Source organism: Brachypodium distachyon, chromosome 2 (genome assembly GCF_000005505.3).
Source record: "Brachypodium distachyon strain Bd21 chromosome 2, Brachypodium_distachyon_v3.0, whole genome shotgun sequence".
Lineage (NCBI taxonomy): Eukaryota > Viridiplantae > Streptophyta > Magnoliopsida > Poales > Poaceae > Brachypodium > Brachypodium distachyon.
The window spans coordinates 53,184,883-53,208,666 of record NC_016132.3 but is presented as its reverse complement, the minus strand read 5'-3'; the positions used below and the strand labels follow the sequence as shown (position 1 = coordinate 53,208,666).

Below are 23,784 nucleotides of genomic sequence, written 5' to 3'. Positions count from 1 at the left end.
ACTAGCCTACTAATCAACCACCTCTGCGCTTTCTCCCACCTCCCGTCCCGATTCCGTCTCCAAGCTCCTCGTCGCCTCTATAAATAAGGCGACCCCCGCGGCGGCCATCAATTCGCGTCACCGCCCAGAGACCGTGAATTATTCTTCCGCCCGCCGCAAAACCCTAGCCGCCGATCCCATGGCGACCGCCGCCAGCCAGGCGAGCCTCCTCCTCCTGAAGCAGCTCAGAGGTACGGATCCGGGCGGCTCGTTGTCCCCCCCCCCCCCCCCCCCCCCTTCGCTCGATTTCGCCCGCAGGTTTTGATTGATTTGGGGTTCGTTTGTTTGTTTGTGTGGTGGTTGATGCAGATCTCGCCAAGCACCCCGTGGATGGGTTCTCGGCTGGGCTCGTCGACGACAGCAACGTTTTCGAGTGGCAGGTCACCATCATCGGCCCGCCCGAGACCCTATAGTGAGTCAGATTCCCTCCAATTCGCATCACGTTTCGATTCCTCATCGCGGATGAACTCCCTGTTTGGTGTGTTTGTGCCACGCGAGTGGTGGTCTTCAGTCTAATTCCCAAACTAGTTGACACCTCGGGTCGGGCGTGTGGCTGAATTTTCGTTGTTTTAGATTGTTGTAGCGTAGTGGCGTGTCTATCCTCTCCAGTCTCTACCCGTAATACATGGTCGATCGAGTTCGATTCATACCCCGTGTGTGGACGAGGCACATGTAACTCTGTTTGGGCTGGATCGTTCATCATGTTAACATATATAACTATATGTATCGCCTGGTTGGAATTTTTATTACACGGACAGGAGCAAATTGTTTGGGGGGGTTGATTCTTCAACTTCTTCAGTACCACTCAGTAACCTCTTCAGTAGCACATCTCTTCAGTTCAAATTATGTGCTCTCCGTCATAGGCATGGCTTGTGTTGGAAGGGGAGCACACCTAGAACTTTAGGGCGTCACTTGTACACCTACCATTGTCTGAACTCTGAAGCGTAGAAAGCAGCATATTGCCTGCTTTGTTGGGTCATTCTCTTTGTGTCATTCCTATAAGCGCATAGAGCTCATGCGCAGCTTGGAAATGCCGGTTTATCAAGCTGCAGTTTTGCTGATACAAACCTGGGAAGTTGGCCATAGTTGTTTTCATTGATTGCCCTCTATGTAACCAAAATCTGTTCTCATGAGTATCCATGTAGTTGGGCCATTCCTGTCCTGTATGTTGTAAATGATAATGGACTGAGGGCCAACAACAAGAAGTACACGGAAGTATCTTACTTTTTGGCAAAAATTCTGTGCAATTACAGGAGGTTCAGCCTATGCGGGTGACATGAGTTACCATAGACTAATAAGTGTAGTTTGCTCGTAGCCGTTTCCATATCTAGTATTATATTTTAATCTATTTGACAACAACTAGACCTTCAGATTGTTTTTGCAATGCTGAAATTTTGGTTTCACTTTTTTTTCTTCCCAAAGAGAACCAGGAATAATATAAGCTTGAACATAATGAATATAGAACTCCCTTTGAGAAGCTTCCATGCTCATGCTCAGTAAATGTCCTGCTTCAAAATAAACAAATCCTTGGTTTTTGTTCACTTTAACTTAACCTCATCAATGAACCGATGCTTTCCAGTCAATAATATATGTCGATATAAATTTTAACATGTGACTAGATCTCAAAATTAATTAAGTCCGCTACCATGGTTTAAACTAATGGTCCTTACCTGAGATAAAAAGTATATCGGAGAATCTACGTGGGGCACGTGCCCAGCCGTGTCTTATGGGGCAGCGCGGCGCTGCTTTACGATTCGGGGAAGGGCCCAATCAGTTTCCCGAGCCCTATCCCCTCTGTGTCTGTAGATTCGTCTTCCAAGGCGTCTTCCCTCGATCGATCCCTCTCCCGATCGATCTGCTCTAACTCACCCTCTCTCCGTCCCTGTCCATCTCCCGATCTTCTCCCCCTACTGCGTGATTTCGAGCCTATCGTCGCCGCAGCCGGCCGTCGGCGCCGCCATCCATCAGCGCCCGCAGCCTCCCCCGCCCCACGAACACCACCACCACCAGGAACCATCTGTCGACCGCCTAGGCTGTCGGAGTGAAGCAGTTGGGCCCAGCGCCGCCTGGATCTCCCTCCGGCACCGCCCATCTGTCCAGCTCGTACATGGCAGAAGCGCTTCGCAGCGTCTGCGCGGCGGCGATGGAATGGTCGGGGTGGTCGCAGAGGGCACGACGGCGGCCTTGACTTCGGCCTTGGTGGCGTTGCGGCGCAGCCCCAGTGTCATGTCGTGGTCGCCGAATCGCCATGGTGTACGACTGTAGGTAAGATATTCACAAATTCAGAACCTGCAATTAGAGCATCGGCGGCAACCTGATACACCGTTCAGAACCTACAGCCAGAGGCAGAGCATCGGCGGCAACCTGATAGGGAGTACATGGTTCAGAACCTGCAGTTAGAGCATCGCCTGCAACGTGATGCATGTTCCAACGTTCAGCAGGAAGACATTCTGAGTTGCCATGCCATCCCATGTATCGCATGTATAGCTTGATCCACCTCTCTCACGTTTCGCAGCCGGTTCTTGTAACATAATCAGCTTTCTTTGTTTTTATATCGATGCATGCTGGTGCTTTTTTTAGACCAAATGAGGTTCAATACAAAACGGAGTGTATATATTCCATCGAGAAAGTATTCAAGATGCTCTAAGTATGTTTGCATATATTGGCAAGTAGGCGTAGCTAACCTAGCAAGTAGATTAGGATAAGTCGGTAAGTATGTGCAGCTAATCTGGCAAATCGATAAGCCCGTAAGCATTTGCATCTAATTTCGCAAGTAGACATAATTAATCTGACAAGTACGCATAGCTAACCTGGCAAGTCGGTATGGATGAGCCGGTTAGTAGGTAAAATTAACCTGGCAAGCTGACATGATTAATTTGGTTATTAGACATAGCTAACATGGCAATTAAGTATGAATAAGCATATAGGTATGTGCGGCTAATCTGGCAAGTAGATATAGATAAAACGGTAAGTAGATGCGGGTAATCTGGCAAGCAGACACAATTAATCTGGCAACTAGACACAATTAACCTGGCAAGTAGGTATGGATAAGCCTGCAAGTAGGTGTAGATAAGCCGGTAAGTAGATGCGGCTAATCTGGCAAGTAGACACAATTAACTTGGCAAGTAGGTATGGATAAGCCGGCAAGTAGATATAGATAAGCCGATAAGTAGGTGCGGGTAATCTGGCAAGTAGACACAATTAACCTGTCAAGTAGGTATGGATAAGCCAACAAGTAGGTATAGATAAGCCGGTAAGTAGATGCGGCTAATCTGGCAAGTAGACACAATTAACCTGGCAAGTATGTATGGATAAGCCGATAAGTAGGTGCGGGTAATCTGGCAAGTGGACACAATTAACCTGGCAAGTAGGTATGGATAAGCCGGCAAGTAGGTATAGATAGGCCGGTAAGTAGATGCGGCTAATCTGGCAAGTAGACACAATTAACCTGACAAGTAGACATAGCTAACCTGGCAAGTAGGTATGGATAAGCCGGCAAGTAGATATAGATAAGCCGATAAGTAGGTGCGGGTAATCTGGCAAGTAGACATAGCTAGCCTGGCAAGTATACAGAATTAACCTGGCAAATAGGTATGGATAAGCCGGCAAGTAGATATAGATAAGCCGATAAGTAGGTGCGGGTAATCTGGCATGTAGACACAATTAACCTGGCAAACAGGTATGGATAAGCCGACAAGTAGGTATATATAAGCCGGTAAGTAGGTGCGGCTAATCTGGCAAATAGACACAATTAACCGGCAAGTAGACATAGCTACCTGGCAAGTAGACAAAATAACCTAGCAAGTAGGTATGGATAAGCCAGAACGTAGGTATATATAAGCCGGTAAGTAGGTGCGGCTAATCTGGCAAATAGACACAATTAACCGGCAAGTAGACATAGCTAACCTGGCAAGTAGACACAATTAACCCGGCAAGTAGGTATGGATAAGCCGGCAAGTAGATATAGATAAGCCGGTAAGTAAGTGCGACTAATCTGGTAAGGAGACAATTAACTTGACAAGTAGACATAGCTAACATGGCAACTAGGTTGCAAGGTTGCAAGTAGATACAACTAAACTGATAAGTAAATATGGATAAGCCGGTAAGTAAATCCTAAGTGGATAATAGGTATCGATAAATCTACGAGTAGACAGAACTAAACAAGTATGCTTAGATAAACTAGCAAGTCAACAAGTATGCATATATAAGTGGGCAGTGCATACAGATAAACCACCAATTATGACTACGTGAGATGCGAAAGTTACACTGTTTTTATGGACTCTTCTATGTATCTATGGATTTTTACGCAGTAGATCGATCATAATTTTAGAACGTGGAAAATATGTGCAATTTAAAAGAGAAAAAAATAATCTAAAACGAGATGGACCCAAGCCACTCGTGCACATGAAAACGGAAGCCACAGTGCTGGGCAGGGCTATGTTGTGGCTGGAGCTGGGCTGGGTAGCTTTGCCATGCGGGGGACGCGAGCAGAAAACGTGCGCGAGCGCGTCTGTGCGTGGAGCGGGCGCCGCTGCTTCAGCTTAGGTGGGGAACGCCGCCGTGTAGTCTAGTCCAAAGTATATTTATGTGCATGCTGTGTACTTCACTTTGAGGTTTTGGCTCATTGTATAAATATCATATTCTTTTGACCTTCTCGTGACACCTTTTTTCATTTTGCAGTGATGGAGGCTACTTCAACGCAATAATGAGCTTCCCACAAAATTATCCGAATAGCCCTCCATCAGTCAGATTTACTTCTGAAATGTGGCATCCAAATGGTCAGATTTTCACAACTATGACTTATTTTCTATATTTGCATGCTCAATTCTGACATTGTGCTCTTCTTATCCAGTTTATCCGGATGGGCGGGTATGCATTTCTATTCTTCACCCACCTGGTGATGATCCCAACGGGTATGAGCTTGCGAGTGAGCGTTGGACACCAGTGCATACGGTAGAGATTTTTATTTCGACTCCACCACTTAAACAAATTGCTTCCTTTCCATTCTTTTTCTGCGCTAGTACTACTCTGTTAAAATCTCTTCTGTGTCGAAGAAGTCTCTATCTGCTATATTTGTTGTGATACATCACCAAACATCAAAAGGAAAGAAAATCTTGGAATGCAATTTTTTAGTTTAGTCGATTGATCTGCAATATTTTGTATCCATAACATGTTTGAATGCTTGTATTTTACTAAACATTTCAACTTAGAACAGCCTTAATGTAAAAAATGTAACTATTTTGTAATCTCGCTATGTTTTATGGCATTGTATTTATACAACATTAGCGATGCCTTTCTTGGGCATTTTTATGATGAAACTCTTTTATCATACATAGTGATGCCTTCGCATTTTTGTGAACTTTTTTATCATACATATTACTCCCTCCGTCCCAAAATAAGTGACGTGTATTTGTATAAGAATCTACCTGTGTAGTTTTTCGTTAATCATTTCCTTTTAAGTCTTGATTTGCTATCAAGCTAGCAGCAATAGAGGTTGAAAAAACATGGAAGAGTCTGAGTCTCTCTGCACCTTATAGGCTTGTACTCTTTTTTATGAATTAACAATGTTACCTTTGGATACATCCCTCTTTCAATCGTGCTGCCTTTTTGTTTCCTTTAGTTTTAGTCTCAGTTGTATGCATGTATTTCTTTAAGGTGATTGTGAGCATAACTTTCATTTTTCACTTGATTGGAAGGAGTGCTATTGACCTGATTTTTCTATTTCTCCGTACCTTTTTACCTTAAGGAGCACCTGCCAGTGTTTTTATATGCTTCTAATAGTTTTTTATTTAAACTTCGTTCTCCATTTGCAGGTTGAGAGTATAGTTCTGAGCATCATTTCGATGCTTTCTAGTCCAAACGATGAATCACCAGCAAATATTGAAGCAGCTGTAAGTTAACTGTAACAATTGCCATACAACCATTTTGTCCCTGATGCTCTATTTCTGGAGATGGTACATCATCTTATACTTGGTGTGCATGAATCCAATGATTCTTCATGGAGTGGGTGCCATCGATTCATATATTGTAAAATAACAGCAATTTTATGTGTTATTTGCCAATGGTGAAAGTTCTGTGATAACAGTTATAAGTTATTATTGAGAAAGCTATTTCACAATATGGTAAAATCCATCATAGAGACGCCAGACAGCGATGACTTGCATCACTTCAAGTAGAACAGTGCTAGCTGCTAGGTCATTATGGTCAAGGGAAGACAACATCACAGCTGTAGACATAGAGATGTTGTTTATTAACTCAGAGATGTATCACCTTAGAGTGAACCTAACAGATAAACTAGCTATACTTTAGAAAGTAGATACCTGATACTTTAGGATAATGAATCAGAGAAGTACCCAAAAGGACACATGCAGCTAGAGCCTGGAAGACATGCAGCTAACTTAACTGTACAGCACAGCGAAAGTGTGTAACATATACTTGTATTTTAGCCTGACGTTTTCCTGTTTCCTTATGTACACAGAAGGATTGGAGGGAGAAGAGGGACGAGTTCAAGAAAAAGGTAAGGCGTGCCGTAAGGAAATCACAGGAAATGCTCTAAATAAAATGGGAGTATCGGGGAAGTTAGCCATGCCGTTTCAGGTGTGCAAGGTTTTGCTGTTGATCTCCAAATGTCCATCCGACACTAGCAATTTCACTTCTCCCCTGTATATTTTCCTTTCGGGGCCTGTTTGGAAGGAGTATTTCTTGGTAAAGTTTTGGTATTTGAACTACATACTAAAATTTTATCAAGAAATGTCATTCTTCCAAGGCAACAGCCGTTTTGTGTCCCCAGTGGTGGTCTTGGTTTTGTCACCAGAAATGCACTGGGACGGGACGCCTATTTGAAATGTCCAGTTGTTGTATCATGTGGCTTGGGCTATAACTATTGAGAAACTTGGGAGTGCTGCCACCTACCATAAATTTTTGTACCGAATCTGATATAAAAGGACACATGCATGATCAGCTAATTGTTGAAGTCCAATGTTGAGCGTATCTGTGGTTCGGTGCCATCAGTTCATTTCGCGAAGTAATTTTGTGTTTTGTAAATAATGTTACAAAACATATCTTGATCTACCAGTTTACAAGCTGCGTCATCATACTTCCATCTCAGTTTGACCACATGTAGTCATCAATACAGAAGTAAAGAGCCGTTATTACAGTATTGTACTAGATGACATTGCCTTAGAACCTCCACAGTGTGCCAAGCCAAATTCGGCTGACATTGTGCAGTTTGGCACTGATGCCATATGAGTATTTTTCCCACAACGTATTCGATGCCAAATTTTGCTGGTGTGGGTGCCATCTGGAGAATAAACAATAGTACTGCTACTTGCCTTTGCCTTATCTCCAGCCACGTTCGTTTCACACCAATATGGTGACTGATGCGATTATCTTTTTTTTCCAAGGGAGTATATTACTGTAAAAGAAACGGTTACAGAAATCAGATACTACTCCGTATATTACTTTCAAAGAAAAAGAACGGTTACAGAAATCGTAAAACTGCCACATGCACAGAGTACAATGAAGTTGCAGTGCCATAGCAACGGAATCTGCAAGGACCTACACCATGACCACATGTTCTGGATAACGACGTACGTACTCCGTACCATTGTCAACAAATTTTCACCAGCAGACTACACGATACAAATAGACAAGCCCTGAATGTAAAACCGGTAAGCAGTCCAATGCCTCAGAGAACTCTGAACTCAGCGACAAATCCTCCTGGAAGGAAACTGGTATCTTGGGACCAGCTAGTTCGATGTTCACGATAGGTCTTGGGACCAGCTTAACATGGGGCATGAATGGCCTATACCTTGTGGGCGATACATGTATGTCTTGTCTGCTGAAAATTCACAAGAGACACAAGAAACAAAAACAAAAACTTTGCCAAATTGATCATAGTGGGATTCGAACCCACGACCTATAGATTCGGAATCTAACGCGATATCCACTTCGCTATATGATCCTTCCTGACTTCATTCACCAACAATTTTGATACATAAGGGCATTGTCACTGTCCTAACTTCAAATAGGCACCAGAGACAGCAGAGAACTTGTATGCGGTTTGGCTGCTTGGGGATTTATTAATTTCAAGTCGTGCATGATCCTTTTTACTAACAAAAAGAGGGCAGATAATGTTAATGCACACACATATACCATCAGTAATATCCAGAGCTGAAACAAAATGATTTGATATTTACATCGACTGTGAATTGAAGGTAAAGAGTACATCCGAACTGACTATATCAATGTGGAGAAATAAAGCACGCTCATATATATATATATATATATATATGAGCTTCTAGACATTCTTTGTTGAGACATTCTTTGTTGGAATTTAGTCAAAGTTGAGACATTCTTGGTTGGACGGAGGGAGTAGAACAATTACCGCAGCGAGATTTAAAATTTTGACAATATTTTGGACAATTTGGTGGGCACTAGCCTACCGGTTAAAGTTGTCAGTTTGACTACAATCTGAGCCCAGCCCAAAATAGCCCATGTAAAATTGCTCTATCGCGGAGTATGGTCTGCTGGCTGTTTTCCTTTTTTGAATGTGAACCCGGCAATTGACTTGTGTAACTTGTGCTGCATAAACCAGTGTTCTGCTAAACCGTCGGTACATTTCAGAGGAATTTTAAACGCCAAAATTCGGTGGTGTCAAAATCTTGTCCAGAAAGGAATTTTAATCCATTTCTCAAACAACGAAATTTTAAACCTTGTAGCGCAGGAGGATGGAGTCCCCATATAAGCAACAGCTACTGTTATAGATGACTTGATATAAAGTCCTAGATGATGGCTTCAGTAACACTAACACGCTTTGTTTTAGAGAATGCTTACTGATGGTACATTACAAACAACTGAAATTAAAATACAGGTACAGGCACAACAAGAACCTATCTTAATGCGTTAGTACTACTTTCACTCGATGGTATTAACAGCAATCATAGCAACTGTGGGAAGTTCAATCCTGGCTCCACGGTGACTGCTACGTGAAAGACAATCGGGACGCACCAATCAGTTCATCATGTGTCCCAGAATCTGACATTTCGTTCAGAGACATCCCCAAATTCCCCAAGACGAATCGGGAATAGACCAGGTAGAAACAGCATCCGCGGCGACCGAACAAGAACTAAGGTACGCGTAATCGTAGAAGAGGTGAGCTAAGCAGACAAGAAAGCTCAAGCAGATCCGACCTACAAGCGCGCAGAATGGTCGGTCGATTCAACAGCCCAAGTCGTTGCTGCTAGGTCAGATCAGATCGCGGCTGGAGCGAATGAATCCTTGCAAAGGCGACTCGTGGTCAACTGGTATTAGGCATGGGGGTCGGAGAGAGACGGAATATAGCGTACCGGCGATCCATAGCTAAGCCGGCGAAGAGATGAAACTTCTAGAGCACTCGCTTTCGATCCCACTGGAAAGGCGTCGGCGGTGATTGGCCGAGGCTTCTGGCGAACCGGACCCGCAATGCTTGCGAGGGAGGAAGCAAACGCGGCGCGAAGGAGGTCAACGCAGTGCTGATTTGACAATGGAGGCTGTCGGGGTGCGGGAGACGGGGAGGGCCAGCAGCGGCGGTGAGGTCCGGCGGCTAGGGTTCCTGAGTTCGGCGGCCAGCTGCTGCTTCTCCTCTGTTTTCCGATTTCCTGAGTCAATGCCCACCAGCACAACGAGTTAGGGCATCTCCAGCAAAAACCGCCGTTACTAATTTCTATTTTATGGTTTTTTTCGGTTTTTTTCCTTTTTATTCAATTCTCTTTTCTAATGGATCCATATGTCATCTTTTTTTTTGGTTTCCGCATAGATGCTGTTACTTCTGCAATATTTTTTTTATCTATCTCTCCGCCACATAGGACTAGTACCTGGTTAATATCAACCATTGGAAATGCCCTTAGTATGTATTACGGTGATTGCAGAGAAGGGGTATCTTTCCTCTAAAAAATATGACACCTAGATCCAACTCTACAAATGTTTAGGTTTCAAAAATCTGAATATATTATTTTTGTGCAAGTGCCAGCCAAATATATGTTATTTTGTCAAAGAAAAGAGAAATATATGCATCTGAGACAAGTTACCGTGAAAGGTATGCATTTTGTCAAATTCCTCATTTTGATTTGATTCCCTGAAAAATTATCATGCTTAGCACAAGACGAGTTATCGACCGTGTCTTTTTCACCCAAAAACTATGACACGTGGATCCAACTCGAAAAAAAATGTTTAATAAGATTGTGTGCATTATTTTGTCTAAGTACCAATCTAGTATGTGTTATTTTGTCGAGAAAACGGAAACGACGCATCCTGAAAAAATGTCTTGAGTGGCATTTGTTTTTGAATATATGAGAACAAAAAGAGATCGAATGAATACTGATAGAATGTGAAACGACATGGATATGAAACAAAATATTTGACAAAGCATATATTCCCTTTGAAATGTGCAAACAAAATGCCAGCCACACGACACGATGTTTGATCCCACAACAAAGAGACAGCAATAACCATCTTAGTTCCTCCTCCTATTGATGACGTAACCCTTATCACAAGCCATTAATAAAGAGTTTCCTATGATTAAGAAAAAACAACCTTCGGAGCTTACCGCCTAAACACGAACTCAAAGCACCCCAAATTGGAGCTTTACCGCCTAAACCCGCGGCCGAACCGTCAGATCACGCACCCACACGGATCCGCTCCCTCGGCGCGTCCTGATCCAGCCGTCCAGACAATCCAACGGCTTCGCTCTCCGCCACCTCACCGATCCGTACCCCAAGCCTCTCCACCAATCACGCGCCTCCTCGCACCCCTATAAATTCCTACCGCTCCCTCCGTCGAAATCCGACACCGCCAAACCGAACACAATCTGCAAGACCTTCTGCCCCCAAATTCGATCCCGTCCCTGCTCCCACCCGATCGAATCCTCGATGGCGCCCAAGGCCGAGAAGAAGCCCGCCGAGAAGAAGCCGGTGGAGGAGAAGTCAGCGGAGAAGAAGCCCAAGGCGGAGAAACGCGTGCCGGGCGCCGCCAAGGAGGGCGGCTCCGAGAAGAAGAAGAAGAAGGCCAAGAAGAGCGTGGAGACCTACAAGATCTACATCTTCAAGGTGCTCAAGCAGGTGCACCCGGACATTGGTATCTCCTCCAAGGCCATGTCCATCATGAACTCCTTCATCAACGATATATTTGAGAAGCTCGCCGGCGAGTCGGCCAAGCTCGCGCGGTACAACAAGAAGCCCACCATCACCTCCCGGGAGATCCAGACCGCGGTGCGCCTCGTCCTCCCCGGCGAGCTTGCCAAGCACGCCGTCTCCGAGGGCACCAAGGCTGTCACAAAGTTCACGTCGTCTTAGGCTGCCGTCGGGTCTTCGCGATGGTGGACTGCTGCTTAGTTTGGTTTGGTTTGTTCCCGTGTCTAGATCATGGCGATTGATTTCGCCTTTCTCAAACAGTGTAAAATTGAGTTCGGTTTGTTGAATGAATGAATGATCTGTTCTTGGGAAGTTTCCATTATGTTTTGCGTTAATTCTGAAGTAGGAGTTTTTTTTTTTAATTGGACCCTGAACTTGCAATCTGTGAACTTGGTTCTAACAGCTTCTGAGCTGCTTCAGCCTTGCAATATATTGAGCCTTTAGAACGTGGCCTCTCAACTGTTTGTATGTTCTCAATATACTTCTGCCTACATAATAAAATCGGGTTGTTGAAAAATGTGTATCTGAATTTGTTTCAGTGAAAGAATTATCCGATGAGATTATGTACTTTCCTCCGTTGTGAGATACAGAAGGGTTATAGCATGTATTCATAGGTAGTAATTGTTTATAACAAGTGTTTATGGGTATGCGGACAGATTTTCTAACATCTTGATGGCAAGTGTTTATGGGTATACGACCAGATTTTCTATAATCTTATTTTCAGGGGCAATATTCGAATTGCGTGGTTTAGAACCATCAACCATTCCTAATTAATCCTCAGCCAGCCGTGTTCCAGTGATGGTTTTCACGGCAACATTTGATTGCGCTGTTGAAATCATTAACCATTCCTAATTAACCACCAGGCACAGGTAGCTAGCCGCATTGCAATTTGCAGTGCCATGTAGTACCAAAACGATATGGATGAAATTTGCTCGGTGTATCCTTGCAATGAGTATCAGAACCATATGGTGCTGCAATCAGTTTGGTTGACGAAATTTTCTCATCCACATTAACACATTTTGAGTTCTCTAATCCAATCGGTTTCTTTAGAATCATTCGAGCAGATAAGCACTGTAAAAGCTTCAACCTATGTCTTCCAATTGCTACACTTCCCTAAAAGAAGCAACACTTCCTCTGTTTCAGGAACATAACCCATCTGGCCATCTCTGTTCTGATCTCCAGGTGCTCGGTGCTCCGCAGTTTCCCTTCTCTTTTGTTCTTATGTAGCCTAATTACTCCTGCTACCGTGCAACTGGAAGTCAATCCATACCATTTAATCTGATGAACACAACTAAGTGATTATTTGTCGGTCTTGCTGTCTTCTAAGCACTTCATGAGCCCCCGAGGACCAGAAGTGGTTACAGGCAAACGTCATTCACTCGTCTGAATCTTCTGGAAGGTTTCTAGCAATCACAAAGCAATGTTCATCTTTGTCAGCACCAAGACAAGCTTGAAGCATGATGTAAATTTCACCACCCAGAGGCAACATTCATACAAGGCAGTGTTCATCTTCCTCGGTACCGAGGCAAGATTCAAGCATCATGTAAATTTCATCACACTGGCTATGTCTTGAGTCTCCATTGAAGAAGACATGGACATCGTTCTGGACCTCAATCCAGCTGCAGCCGGTGATCCTTTTTAGACCCTTCTCCTTAATCTGCCTCCTAATCATTGACACACTCTGCCAGCTTCCAGCTGCAGAGTAAACATTAGAAAGAAGGATGTATGAAGAAGTGTCCTTTGGATCCAGGGCCTGAATACGCTCTGCAACGCTCTCGGCCAGGTCCTTGTTCCAATGAATCTGACACCCTCCTATCATTGACTTCCAGAACCCGATGCCAGGCTCAAAGGGAAGTTCCTGAAGAAACCTCTTGGCATCGTCAAATCGATTAGCCCGAGATAGGAGATCGACCACGCAAGCATAATGTTCAGGTTTTAGTATACCCGCTTGCTCCAGCTGCGCAGTCTTGAACAAAGAATAACCCTCGTCAACTAGACCAGCATGGTTGCAACCAAACAGCAATCCAAGAAGAGTTACATTGTCTGCCTTCAAACCCATTGCTCTCATTGTCTCGTAGGCACCCAAAGCTTCCTGCCCCCTCCCGTTCTGCGCATACCCGCAGATCAACGCGTTCCAGGTAACAAGGTTCTTTTGCTTCATCTTTCTGAACGCCAGGACACTGTCCTCCAAGCTACCGCACCTGGCATAGCAGCTGACAAGAGAATTGCCAATGTAAACGTCAAGCTTCCCCAATAACTTGATAGCCGATGCATGGACGCTTCTACCGACACCAAGTGCCCCTGCATTGGCAACAGAAGTGAGCACGCATGGGAACGTGCTATCGTTCGGTCTGACGCCCTGTCGACACATTTCCAGGAACAGACCGACTGCCTCCTCATTCAGACCTGCCTGGCTGCACCCGCCGATCATCGCATTCCACGAGACCACATTCCTCTCTGGCATGCACTGGAACAACCGGTGAGCGTCGTCAAACATCCCATTCTTCAGGAACCCCGCGATGAGCGCTGTATAGGAGACGACATTGGGCTCATGGGTGTCGCCCAGCGCGCTCTGGGCTTCCGCCATGGCGCCCATCTTGGCGTAGTGGTCGACGAGAGCACTGCCCACGAAGACGTTGGAGCAGAGGCCGAACTTGGCGACGCAGGCATGGAGCTGCGTGCCGACGCGCAGGTCACGCAGTGCGGTGGCCGACCGTAGGACCGTGCCGAAGGTGAACTCATTGGGCGGGATGCCGTCCGAAAGCACGCGAGAGAAGAGGGTGACGGCGTCCCGATGACGGCTCCCGCGCGTGAGCGCACCGATGGCGGCCGTCGCCGCGACCACGTCCCGGTAAGGCATTTCGTCGAGCAGGTTAGAGCAAGTCCAGGAGACCCCTCATCTCACTCACTGGGGGGTGGGCAGGCGGGGTGGCGGCGCTGGGGGTCAGGCAGGAGCGGGCGCGGCGCTGGGTATGGGAGGGGCGCTGGTGGTCGGGCAGAGAGAGAGAGAGCAGCAGAGAGAGAGCAGTAGAGGAGGCGGAGCAAGGCTTGGAGCTTGCGTTTGTTGTTTGCTCAGTTCCTCTCTCTGGGCGCTGGGAGCTTGCGTTTGTTGTTCGATGGATTTGCTGTGTTGGTCATGGACGGTTCGTGTCTCCTCGATGGCGATTTGGAAGGTATCGCATGCGATTTCCTTTCCTGGCCTTTTGGAGCCGCAGGAAAGATCTATCTGCGGTGGCGCTGACACAACCCGTTAAATGGTACGAGTAGCAATACTCTCAGGATCTTTCCAAGTAATTCTGAATCTGCTACTCTCAAGATCCCATCTGGTAATTCTGAATTTCAGACTAACAATCCTTCAAGTTTATGATTAGGAAAACACACTGTATTGAGTAAAGCACACCAGTAGCAAGTATTCCAATACAAACACATAAAAACCTTGAATTAGCAAGGAATCCAGCCGAGAATTTGCCACGTGACTCTATAAACATTTGATTATACATCAGCAATAGGAAAACCAATACATCCATTTCATTTGTGGGGCCATGATATACTCTGTGAGCGTAGAGTACACTACATCCCAATCGATCATACATCTCATAAGTATTGAGGGATAGCAAAAGTTGAATTATTCTATTGACAATTATCTGCTCACAAAACACTCCTGCATCACAAGCTTGATGCCTCGTGGAGTCCTAGAGACAAAATGAATATTATCATTCACCAGAAAGAAACATGGTAGAGATAGTTGATCTCATAAGCCTTCTGCTTTTGAGCTCCCGCTAATTTTCGGTCCTGCCCACTGCTGGCTAGCACGAGACTTGGCCCACGGATCAAGTGGAACACGCTGAGGTGGAGGTGGCGTTGCAGGTTTGGCCTCTCGAAGTTCATTCTCTCTGTCGACAAACCTGGACATGAAACACTTTAGATACAACATCTGCACAAGCAGGGATGAAAAGCTCTTTTGATCTACATAAAATATCTGCAAAAGCTGAAGAAGACTAGTATGGTTTCTGGAAATTTCAGTAAGCAAGGTATTGGTACATTATCAATCTTAGCCAAACTTGGGAACAATCTTGTTTCCTTTTTTTGCGAGGAACTCGGTCAACAACTCATCAACAAATTAGTCTTGGCATAAAATTAATACAGACCAGCTTTCTTCATCATTTATATCCTCCAAATCAACATTCCATTGACTGAGATTATCATTGCATGATTAATTGATTTGATAACACTATTAGTAGCGGTTTTCTTCATTGAAACAAAGTACGCCATGACAAATAACTTTTTTTCTCAACCAGTCACATCTTTGACATCAAGCAAAGCCAAAATCACACTGAAAGTCCAAGTGAATACATGCACCAGCTATTACCACCCTGTCAAAATCTTAGGAAATACGGACGAATAAACTTACTCAATGTATGCCATCGGTGCAGCATCACCAATTCGTATCCTAGTTCGCAACAATCTTGTGTATCCACCGGCTCGATCTCTAAAATATACAATAAAAGTTATTAAGTTCAGCTTGAAAATGATATTGACCTCTGTTTTGAAACACATGCCATTTTTCTAGACTTATCATTTTGTCTCTAAATAAGCGAAGCCCCACAGTTTTAAGGACATGAACACATATTCCTTCCTACATACCCTTCATCAACTACTCCCTCCGTCCCATATTAAGTGTCACAACTTTGTCTATATACGCATGTATCTAGACTCGTTTTAGTGTGTAGATACATGCGTATTTAGGCAAAGTTGCAACACTTAATGTGGGACGGAGGGAGTAGAAGATTACCGTTCCATGAGAAGAAGAAAATTAATACTAAGCATGCAAGAGTATTTAACAAGATTCAAAAGTAAAACAAAGGTATTCCCAGATTGTAATAGATCTAACTGATCCATGGCTTAGCTAGAATGGCATACTTATAGCGATAGGCCAGCTCTGTGAATAGCTTATGAACAACATCATCTCCCCGAACAAAAGCAGAAGCACGTCTTGCCGCATCCAGTGTACCCTACAGAATTTTCCAATACGACATGAGCTTCTGCATTGGCACCCTAAATGTAAGAGTTAATAAAATCATATGCAAATCTTGATCGGATAACAAGAGGACATGAGTTTGGGTATTGGCAGCCTAAAGATGATGAGTCAACCAAGTTAATGTACACGCATTTTTGTCAAAGTATGAGATACTTGAGGTCAAATGTTGACGAAGATGATTTTCCAGATAGAAACATAAAAATATCAGGATCTTATGTAGTACCAACATAGAATTGATAATACAGCATCCCTCTGGATAGAAGATCTATGTGGTCCTACTATAAACTTTTCACACTGAAAAACACCATGGTAAGCCCTATGCTGAAACAGACTCTGTTCTGATAGTAATATACATTACAGAAGATCAATAATCATTCTTATCGATCAGTTCTTTGATGACAGCTTTTCAACATTTCATTTATTTAATTTAACATTTCAATCTGCTCGAAAGGAACCGAGCAGACACTCGTAGCATCTCTTTGAAATGTTACTGAATCTGAGATGCCAAATATGCAGGCTCCAAGCTACCCTGAATTCTCAGGCCATATTTCGGCAAATGAACATGTAAGCCGCATGATGGTATGCCCGTAAGTGAAAACTGTAAAACAGTAAAATGTCACACAACATAGCAATTAAGTACCCATCCATGTTGAGCAGTTCTAAACTATGTGTGGCTATGTGCACTTGGCAACGTCATTGTTCCGCTCTAGATAGACTAATGCTACTAAGTATCACATGTTTTCAGGTGATAAAGACACTGAGCAGTAGGGGTGGTGGTGTTGAGTTTACATCCTTGCCGAGCTGCACCATCTGATCCGCCTTCCGCCGCACCTCCTTCGCCTGAAACCAACCACCCCAAGGGCATATTCGACTGTTAATACTGCAGATACAAGAATCCCGGTCGAGCAAACACCCACAGCGAAGGCATCCACAGGGTGGTGCGAAATACGTACCTTCGCGACGGTGGTCTCGATGCGCTCGTGCTTCACCAGCTGCGACACCATCGTCCTGCCGAGAAGACGAATCAGGAAAGTGAGCCGTACGGCGACCTATACTCCAAGCGGCCGGCAGAGATACAAGAGCACGAAATACCTGAGCATGGAGACACGGTGCGCGGCGTGGCGCCCGAGCTTGCGGAACTTGCCCATGGCGTCGGCGTCGGCGGGGCTGAGCGGCCGGCACGGCGGCGGCGAGGGTTGAGGGGTTTGCGCAGGGCTACGGCTCGGCTCAGTTTCGGACCGGGGCGCCTGCTAGGTTTGTGCCCGCGTTCCGTCCAGACCATTTGGCCCGTCAGGCTCAGTATGTTGTGGACAGGCCTATCTTGGCCTCAACGCTACATTTCCTATCAGGCCGTGGGCCGTCAATATGCAAGACAGATCGGAGCAGAACGGACAAGGTGGCTAGGCACGACCACACGATCAACAAAAACTCCGTTTCGCGTCTCCTAGTTTCGTGGCGAGACAGCACAAATCTGCATCTCAATCTCGTGCTACATCGACGGAACTTTACTCCGTAGCATTTTGCTAGCGATATTATCTATTTTGTTTTCAGGTCCCGTGAACCCGTCACTCTGTCGATTCGTAAGCACTGAATAGGATAGGACTGGACACTGCAGGCTCTCTAGTCGCTTGGCACTAAATTTCACAGCTCGCAGCTAGCCCACTGCCAGAAGCTTCCGTCCTAAACTAGGGGAAAACACCAAACACACCGGTGTTTTCCTTCACTTTGGGAACCAACCAACCCGTGAGACGAGACGTCGACCCAGCTCCAAATCACATGCCGAGCGGGCTCCTGCATTTCTGCTCCCGCCAAGCAGCAGCCAAGAAAAAGACAGGCAAAAAATATGTAGTACGAATATCAATGCCTCGGTTCCCCGAGCGATCGATCGATTGCGTGCCTGACAGTAAAACACGCATGGCCACAGAGCAATCAGTACGTTGATCAGTGGCAATCAGTACGCTTCTATTACCGGGGCGCGGTAAAGAGGGCGAGGCAGCAGTGCTAGCAGGGCCGTGAAAAGGAGAAAACAAATGCCGCCCCGGGGCCGGCGCGCGGATCTCGATTCCCGGCCGGCGCACCGCACCGGCCCGTCCATCTCCGTGAGTCAAACGCAGCCTCGCTCTTTCTCTCCGGTGCTTCCCCGCCGTGCAGTCTCGCTATCTGCACCTGCCACCTCGTAGTCGGTGGCGCGCTTTTCCTCCTCTGTCCTCTCTTGCCCAGCTGCCCCCTCTCACTCTAGTTTGTGCCACACAGGATATGGCCAAAATTTGACAACCGTGTCGTGTGATCACCGTCGATTCTGGACTTCCGCGCCAACTGACGAGTGGTGCCATTGAGCACCAGTGCCCGGGTAAGTGGCTCGGTTTATGATGAAACACACTGGTCACTGGCCTCTCGTCTCTCCTCTGGGTGGTGCAGTTGTTTAAGGACGACCGATGGTCCTTCTCACGTGGCTCGGACTAGCATACTCGTCGGTTTCTCCCGTGGGACGCATGTAAGCAGAGAGTCGGGGCTTTGGCCGGGGGCGGAGGCTCAAATGGACATGACAGGGATTTCAGCCTTCATCTGCACGCAAATGCTTCCAAATTTGTTTACTAGTAGCACCATCGGTAGCAACGGTAGGACGTGTGGTACGTGTACCCGTGCTCCAAGACTCCCACATGCGCACAGCTTGTTAATTCGTCTTTTGGGGTTGGGGACATCGCCAGACATGAAGCGACACTAATCAAAACAACAAACAAATCGGTTTTGTTTAGGACGGAGTACCGTGCAAATTTTTCTTTTAACCCGCTTGCACAGTAGTACTGTATGTGTTGGCTGACATTTGGGCCAACCGACTTCCTTGCACAATATATATCGCCGTGCCCCACACGTGCCGGCCTCGTTAGTCAAACGCTTGCGCTTAAAACAACTGATTTGCAGCGCCAAAGCAGCTGCGAATTCGCCACCCTCTAGAAACTAGAGTCCACAGTCCACACACAAACACACTGGCATCGCCACGCCACGACCCACCTTAATCCATTGGTCTAACACTCACCTCAAAACTGCATTACTAGTCAACACTACCACTAATTAGTCCTCCGGTGCTAGTTCTTAACTCATAAAACTAACAGGACAATCTACCATACAAAATGGGAATCCCCTTGTTCAGTTGACCTTAAGGAGAATTAGGCCAGAGCTAAAAGCAAAGTTTTTCCTGTACTCGATCCGCCGATCCGGCCAGTCCTTGTCACCTTTCACTGCGCTGCACTGCACTGCAAAGCTCTTATATGCACCTACCTACGCGCTGGTCCTGGCACGTTTGAATGCCTGAACACAGCATCGCTGCGTCCTCCTTTTGCTCCTTCCTTTGTGTCGCACTCGCCGCTTCCCCTTTAAACGCTAGCTTCTGCGCGCTGCTGACGACGCGTACGTCTGCGTTCTCGATTGCTGCTAGTTTATAGCTCAGAGGTTACCGAAGCGCGGTTGCCGAAGATGGCAGTGGTGGTGGCTGGCAGCAGGGCGAGAGCAGAGCAGCCGAGGCCGCATTGGCGAGAGCGGCAGCAGGAACAGAGGAGCCCCGACATGGCGATGCCGAGGCCGCCGCGCCCGCGCCCGCAGCAGCCGGGGCCGGCGAGGGTGGCCGTCGTGTACTACCTGTCGAGGAACGGGCAACTCGAGCACCCGCACTTCATGGAGGTCGCCCTGCCGTCGCCCGACGGCCTCTACCTCCGAGGTCTGTACTAAGTGTGTGTCTGTGTCGTCTGCTCGATCATTCTGCTTGCCTCCTCCCTTTCATTTCGCTCTGAGCTTTCTGTGTTTATGGATTTATGCTGCTTGTTCTATGTAGATGTGATCGATCGGCTTGACGCGCTGAGAGGCAAGGGGATGGCGCGCTTGTACTCCTGGGCGTCCAAGAGGTTTGGTTCTTCCGTCTAAGTTCATCCCCATCGGTGATGTGCGTGCCACGGGTGCAAGAATGACACTGACATGAGTTGTTGGATTTGCGACCGATGTTTGTTGCAATGCAGGAGCTACCGGAACGGGTTCGTGTGGCACGACCTGTCGGAGGACGACTACATCCACCCGGTGGCCGGGCGGGAGTACGTGCTCAAGGGCACCGAGCGGCTGCACCCGCCGACACAGCAGCAGCTCCCGCTGCTCGTCGACGCGGCCGCCGCGTCATCCTCCTGCTCCACGGGCTCGCAGGACACCACGGCGACCACGTCCTCCTCGTCGGGGTGGGAGCACAGGAGCAACAGCAGCCTGGCTCGCCAACAGAAGAAGGCAGAGGAGCGCAGCGAGTACAGGGTGGTGTACAAGGCCGACGAGCGCGCCGGGGCCGGCGGCACGGACGCGGCCACGCAGACCGAGGACGTCTACCGCGGCCGCGGCCACCAGCAGAGGCGGCGCGCGCAGCAGCAGGGCGAGGACGAGACGACGGCGTCCACGAGCCCCGAGACGCTCGAGGCGCTGATCAGGGCGGACGGGCGCGTCGTGGCCGGGAGGGCTAGGGCGTCCTCGGTGCTCATGCAGCTCATCTCGTGCGGCTCCGTGTCGGTCAAGGGCGGCGCGCTCGCCTCGCCGGCCATGCCGCGCGTGGTGCACTACCGCCCGCGCCCGCCCACGGCCGTCGAGATGCCAGCCTTCCGGCAGAAGTTCGTCGAGGACAAGGAGTACTTCAGCGGGAGCCTCGTGGAGACGCAGCACTCGGCCGCCGCTGATAAGTCGCAGGACATGGCCGTTCTCCGGCGGTCGTCTTCGTACAACGCCGACAGGTAAAACCATTGACACCCTTTTTGTGCAGAAGATAAGCAAGCACCAAAATCAGTAACGCTACTTAGTAGTGTATTTTTCTTTTCGGTCGTCTCTAATGGCGGTACGGACGATCTGGTGGTTGAGCACTGTTTCACTGAATCATCCTGCCGTGCCGTACCGGCAGTTAAGATTCCGGCGAGGTACGCGCTGACGCGGCCACGCCGCCCTGAACCCCCGCTCTGCAAAAATTGCCACTGCGGTCCGGTGCGGTAGTACTTGATTTTCATAACTCGCGTTCATAAATAGGAATAGGTCTCGCGGAGCTGTCTCGCATAAACAGAACGGACTGGTCGATAGAGAATGCCATGGACGAGTCTTGAATTCTCGGACGGCTCTGGCCCGTGCAAATCTTGGAACTGTTCTTGCCGTGAGTCACGCGTAATTGCAGAAGGCTTAATTTGGATCTACCCATAAGTTTGTTCACAGGATTGTGCCCGTGACTCGTTGCTCGGTGTACGTACTCCAGTAATCACCCAAGGGCCCTAGGTAGGAATTATGTTATCAGTACACTCTCTGAAGGCTTGCCCCTGAGTACATTACAATGTGAGCTTGTAATCTGTAATAACAGCGAACTTTGTCAGCCATTAATTTTCCTGCAGCTTGTCAATCATCAATCGGGAAAAACATGTACTACTCGGCAGTATGTTGTTGTTGCTTGCTGTTGACTGTTGAGTAAACGCCTCCGTCAGGCATCGAACTTTTGCTTAAGCGGTGGTCCAGCCCAGGAGAGTCCCTAGTCTAAAAAGAACTTGAATCGCCCGGGCAGCACTTGCTTAATTACAAAGTAATCTTGTGTCATTTACGCAGCACCGTATCGTGCTGTGCGAGAATCATAATGAGGGGAGTAGTACTGGAGGCAGTGATGTGAAATGATAACTGCTTACAACTTATACTACTTGATGAATGGCAGGGCGTCGAAGGTGGAGCCGGCGAGGGAGGCCGTGGACCTGCATGACAGGTGCATCCCTCGAAAGCCCAAGAGCAAGAAAGACGGCTACCAGGTGATCTCGTGCAGCGCCCATGGGGGCACGAGAATCGGAGGCGCCTGAAGGCTCGACGTGATTGGCTGGATCGATACACGGGCATCGTCATCCATGCTTAACAGTTAACACCGACATGATAAACACGGCGAGTTGGCGAGTGCGCCGAGAGGAAACTATTGGCCAGATTTATGTCATCAGGTCGTATGCAGTGTGCTACATGTGATTTTCGAACAGAGACTCTCTGTTAATATCCTAAGCTATATATGTACGTACATTGGCTCTGGCCTCGCTAACTCGTTTGCCACGTACAAGCTTGAGTTTGTTCCGTGGGGGTATATGATTCTGCTCAGCTGGTTAGTTTTAGCTCTGTACGTAATATGAACAGCAGGTGTAGCAAGTTTAATAATAGCTGGATCGTAGTATTTGCGACGATCATGCATTGGCTTTTCACTGTGCCCACTCAGAACAACTCGTGCACGGAGTATTTCTGACGAACCATGAAGCATAGTGCAAGGGCATCAGTATTCTTCTTTTCTTGTTTTTTGGAGGAGCGGGCATCAGTATTCAGTCAGCACTCAGCAGACAGCGATGGCCCATATGGCTCGATAGCTTGAGCAATAACTCTTTGGACAGGTTTCCAAAGTTGAGCTTGAAATCTTGGGCTAGGTTATGTCTTGCAGATGCAGTGGAGTACAGTAGAACGGTCCATCCAACAAATTGCCCAACCAGGTTAGTCATTGGACTACTCCCAGCTATTAAGGCCCATGGCCCACTGGCTACAGTACGAACAATCACAAACTCTACAAAGTCTGCAGGGGTGCCCTATCTCTGTGGGAAAGCAAAAGTACGCGATAAAGAGGGCTAGACGATGGCACTAGATTTGGCCAGAAGATTAGGAAGACCTAGCCTTTCATGACGAAATCGAACTTGACCGAACTTCACTGATCGAAAAAGAAACACAAAAACATGAATACCATCTGCAAAACAACAAGAGAGGAACCAAATCCACTAGTGTAAAAGAGCAGCGACTAAACGAACCCCTCCCTCCTCTACGCCGCCGCCGAGGAAGATCTGGGCCAATGAAACCTTATTCATGTACCGCATGCCATCCTCAAAGAACCAAACCCCTAACTCTATGAGCCCTAACTACCATGCCATAGAGCATATTTGGGTCCCCGCCCCTTATCTCCATCGGGCCGGGGTTGCTCGCGAAGGAAAAGGGGACTTGAGGCCGGGGCCGGCTGAGTTGCTTTTTGGGAAGAGAAGCGGTTAGAGTTCCAAGGTAGAAACGAGAATTTCAACTTTTCAAAAAAAAGATCATTTTGAGTGGAGTGTTAAAAATTGGCACACAAGCTATCAAGTATTTTGTTTTTAATGTCTTTGATGTTTCTTAGATGACTTATAAATAAATATTTCTAAATCGATGCTAACAACAACCGTTTGATCCAATCATTAAGACTCGTGCAAAGATTGTCGTAATTACGAAGGATGAGAAAAATCTTTGTTCGATGCCATAATTGCCAGCTGAGAAATAATATTTTCTAAGTTGATTAAGAAATACACTCCTTTTTTTGCAGTGCAGCAGTACGTTGTATTAGTACGATACTAAACGAATTGTACAAATATATGGTATGGTACAGAACAAAAACAATTGAATACCATTGTTCTTGTTCTATAACATACCATATATTTGTACAATTATCTGAACAAAAATACAGAGAATGCCATATATTTGTTCCAAAATTACTCAGTCATCATC

The 23,784-nt window shown here is 46.8% G+C and overlaps 5 protein-coding genes, 1 long non-coding RNA gene and 1 other non-coding gene across 7 annotated transcripts; 3 read left to right on the top strand and 4 right to left on the bottom strand.

Annotated features, from left to right (window-relative positions):
* Positions 1-7,018, top strand: LOC100841313 (ubiquitin-conjugating enzyme E2 7). The gene is made up of 6 exons (XM_003564535.4): positions 1-230; positions 349-451; positions 4,720-4,817; positions 4,892-4,992; positions 5,853-5,930; positions 6,518-7,018. Exons 1-6 carry the CDS (start codon positions 179-181, stop codon positions 6,593-6,595), a joined length of 510 nt encoding a protein of 169 aa, XP_003564583.1. The 5' UTR covers positions 1-178; the 3' UTR covers positions 6,596-7,018.
* A 2-nt stretch (positions 7,019-7,020) lies between these two features.
* LOC104582898 lies at positions 7,021-9,731 on the bottom strand. The gene is made up of 2 exons (XR_730958.3): positions 9,387-9,731; positions 7,021-7,453 (listed from the first exon to the last, which is right to left on the bottom strand). It is a non-coding gene; the product is annotated as an uncharacterized LOC104582898 (long non-coding RNA).
* On the bottom strand, positions 7,930-8,002 carry TRNAR-CCG. Its single transcript has one exon. It is a non-coding gene; the product is annotated as a tRNA-Arg (tRNA).
* Positions 9,732-10,849: 1,118 nt separating the features above from the next.
* LOC100839381 (histone H2B.5) lies at positions 10,850-11,529 on the top strand. The gene has a single exon (XM_003564528.4). The coding sequence runs from the start codon at positions 10,947-10,949 to the stop codon at positions 11,367-11,369; it is 423 nt and encodes a 140-aa protein (XP_003564576.1). The 5' UTR covers positions 10,850-10,946; the 3' UTR covers positions 11,370-11,529.
* A 664-nt stretch (positions 11,530-12,193) lies between these two features.
* Positions 12,194-14,546, bottom strand: LOC100840101 (pentatricopeptide repeat-containing protein At5g42450, mitochondrial). The gene has a single exon (XM_003564531.4). It carries the CDS (start codon positions 14,065-14,067, stop codon positions 12,697-12,699), a length of 1,371 nt encoding a protein of 456 aa, XP_003564579.1. The 5' UTR covers positions 14,068-14,546; the 3' UTR covers positions 12,194-12,696.
* Positions 14,547-14,671: 125 nt separating this feature from the next.
* LOC100839075 (50S ribosomal protein L17) lies at positions 14,672-17,517 on the bottom strand. The gene is made up of 6 exons (XM_003564527.4): positions 17,338-17,517; positions 17,199-17,253; positions 17,035-17,085; positions 16,128-16,219; positions 15,619-15,696; positions 14,672-15,112 (listed from the first exon to the last, which is right to left on the bottom strand). Exons 1-6 carry the CDS (start codon positions 17,391-17,393, stop codon positions 14,959-14,961), a joined length of 486 nt encoding a protein of 161 aa, XP_003564575.1. The 5' UTR covers positions 17,394-17,517; the 3' UTR covers positions 14,672-14,958.
* Positions 17,518-19,378: 1,861 nt separating this feature from the next.
* LOC100838768 (protein UPSTREAM OF FLC) lies at positions 19,379-22,433 on the top strand. Its single transcript, XM_014898349.2, has 4 exons — positions 19,379-19,960; positions 20,075-20,144; positions 20,256-21,002; positions 21,953-22,433. Exons 1-4 carry the CDS (start codon positions 19,720-19,722, stop codon positions 22,089-22,091), a joined length of 1,197 nt encoding a protein of 398 aa, XP_014753835.1. The 5' UTR covers positions 19,379-19,719; the 3' UTR covers positions 22,092-22,433.
* The last annotated feature ends 1,351 nt before the right edge of the window (positions 22,434-23,784 follow it).

Excerpts from the sequence above, each read along its gene's own strand:
- LOC100841313 (XM_003564535.4), top strand. The coding sequence starts at position 179 with ATGGCGACCGCCGCCAGCCAGGCGAGCCTCCTCCTCCTGAAGCAGCTC. Across the intron at positions 231-348 it reads CCTCCTGAAGCAGCTCAGAG|ATCTCGCCAAGCACCCCGTG; the intron begins GTACGGATCCGG and ends TGGTTGATGCAG. Across the intron at positions 452-4,719 it reads GGCCCGCCCGAGACCCTATA|TGATGGAGGCTACTTCAACG; the intron begins GTGAGTCAGATT and ends TTCATTTTGCAG.
- LOC100839381 (XM_003564528.4), top strand. The coding sequence starts at position 10,947 with ATGGCGCCCAAGGCCGAGAAGAAGCCCGCCGAGAAGAAGCCGGTGGAG.
- LOC100840101 (XM_003564531.4), bottom strand. The coding sequence starts at position 14,067 with ATGCCTTACCGGGACGTGGTCGCGGCGACGGCCGCCATCGGTGCGCTC.
- LOC100839075 (XM_003564527.4), bottom strand. The coding sequence starts at position 17,393 with ATGGGCAAGTTCCGCAAGCTCGGGCGCCACGCCGCGCACCGTGTCTCC. Across the intron at positions 17,086-17,198 it reads TCGAGACCACCGTCGCGAAG|GCGAAGGAGGTGCGGCGGAA; the intron begins GTACGTATTTCG and ends GGTTGGTTTCAG. Across the intron at positions 15,697-16,127 it reads GAGCTGGCCTATCGCTATAA|AGATCGAGCCGGTGGATACA; the intron begins GTATGCCATTCT and ends TGTATATTTTAG.
- LOC100838768 (XM_014898349.2), top strand. The coding sequence starts at position 19,720 with ATGGCAGTGGTGGTGGCTGGCAGCAGGGCGAGAGCAGAGCAGCCGAGG. Across the intron at positions 20,145-20,255 it reads TACTCCTGGGCGTCCAAGAG|GAGCTACCGGAACGGGTTCG; the intron begins GTTTGGTTCTTC and ends GTTGCAATGCAG. Across the intron at positions 21,003-21,952 it reads TCTTCGTACAACGCCGACAG|GGCGTCGAAGGTGGAGCCGG; the intron begins GTAAAACCATTG and ends GATGAATGGCAG.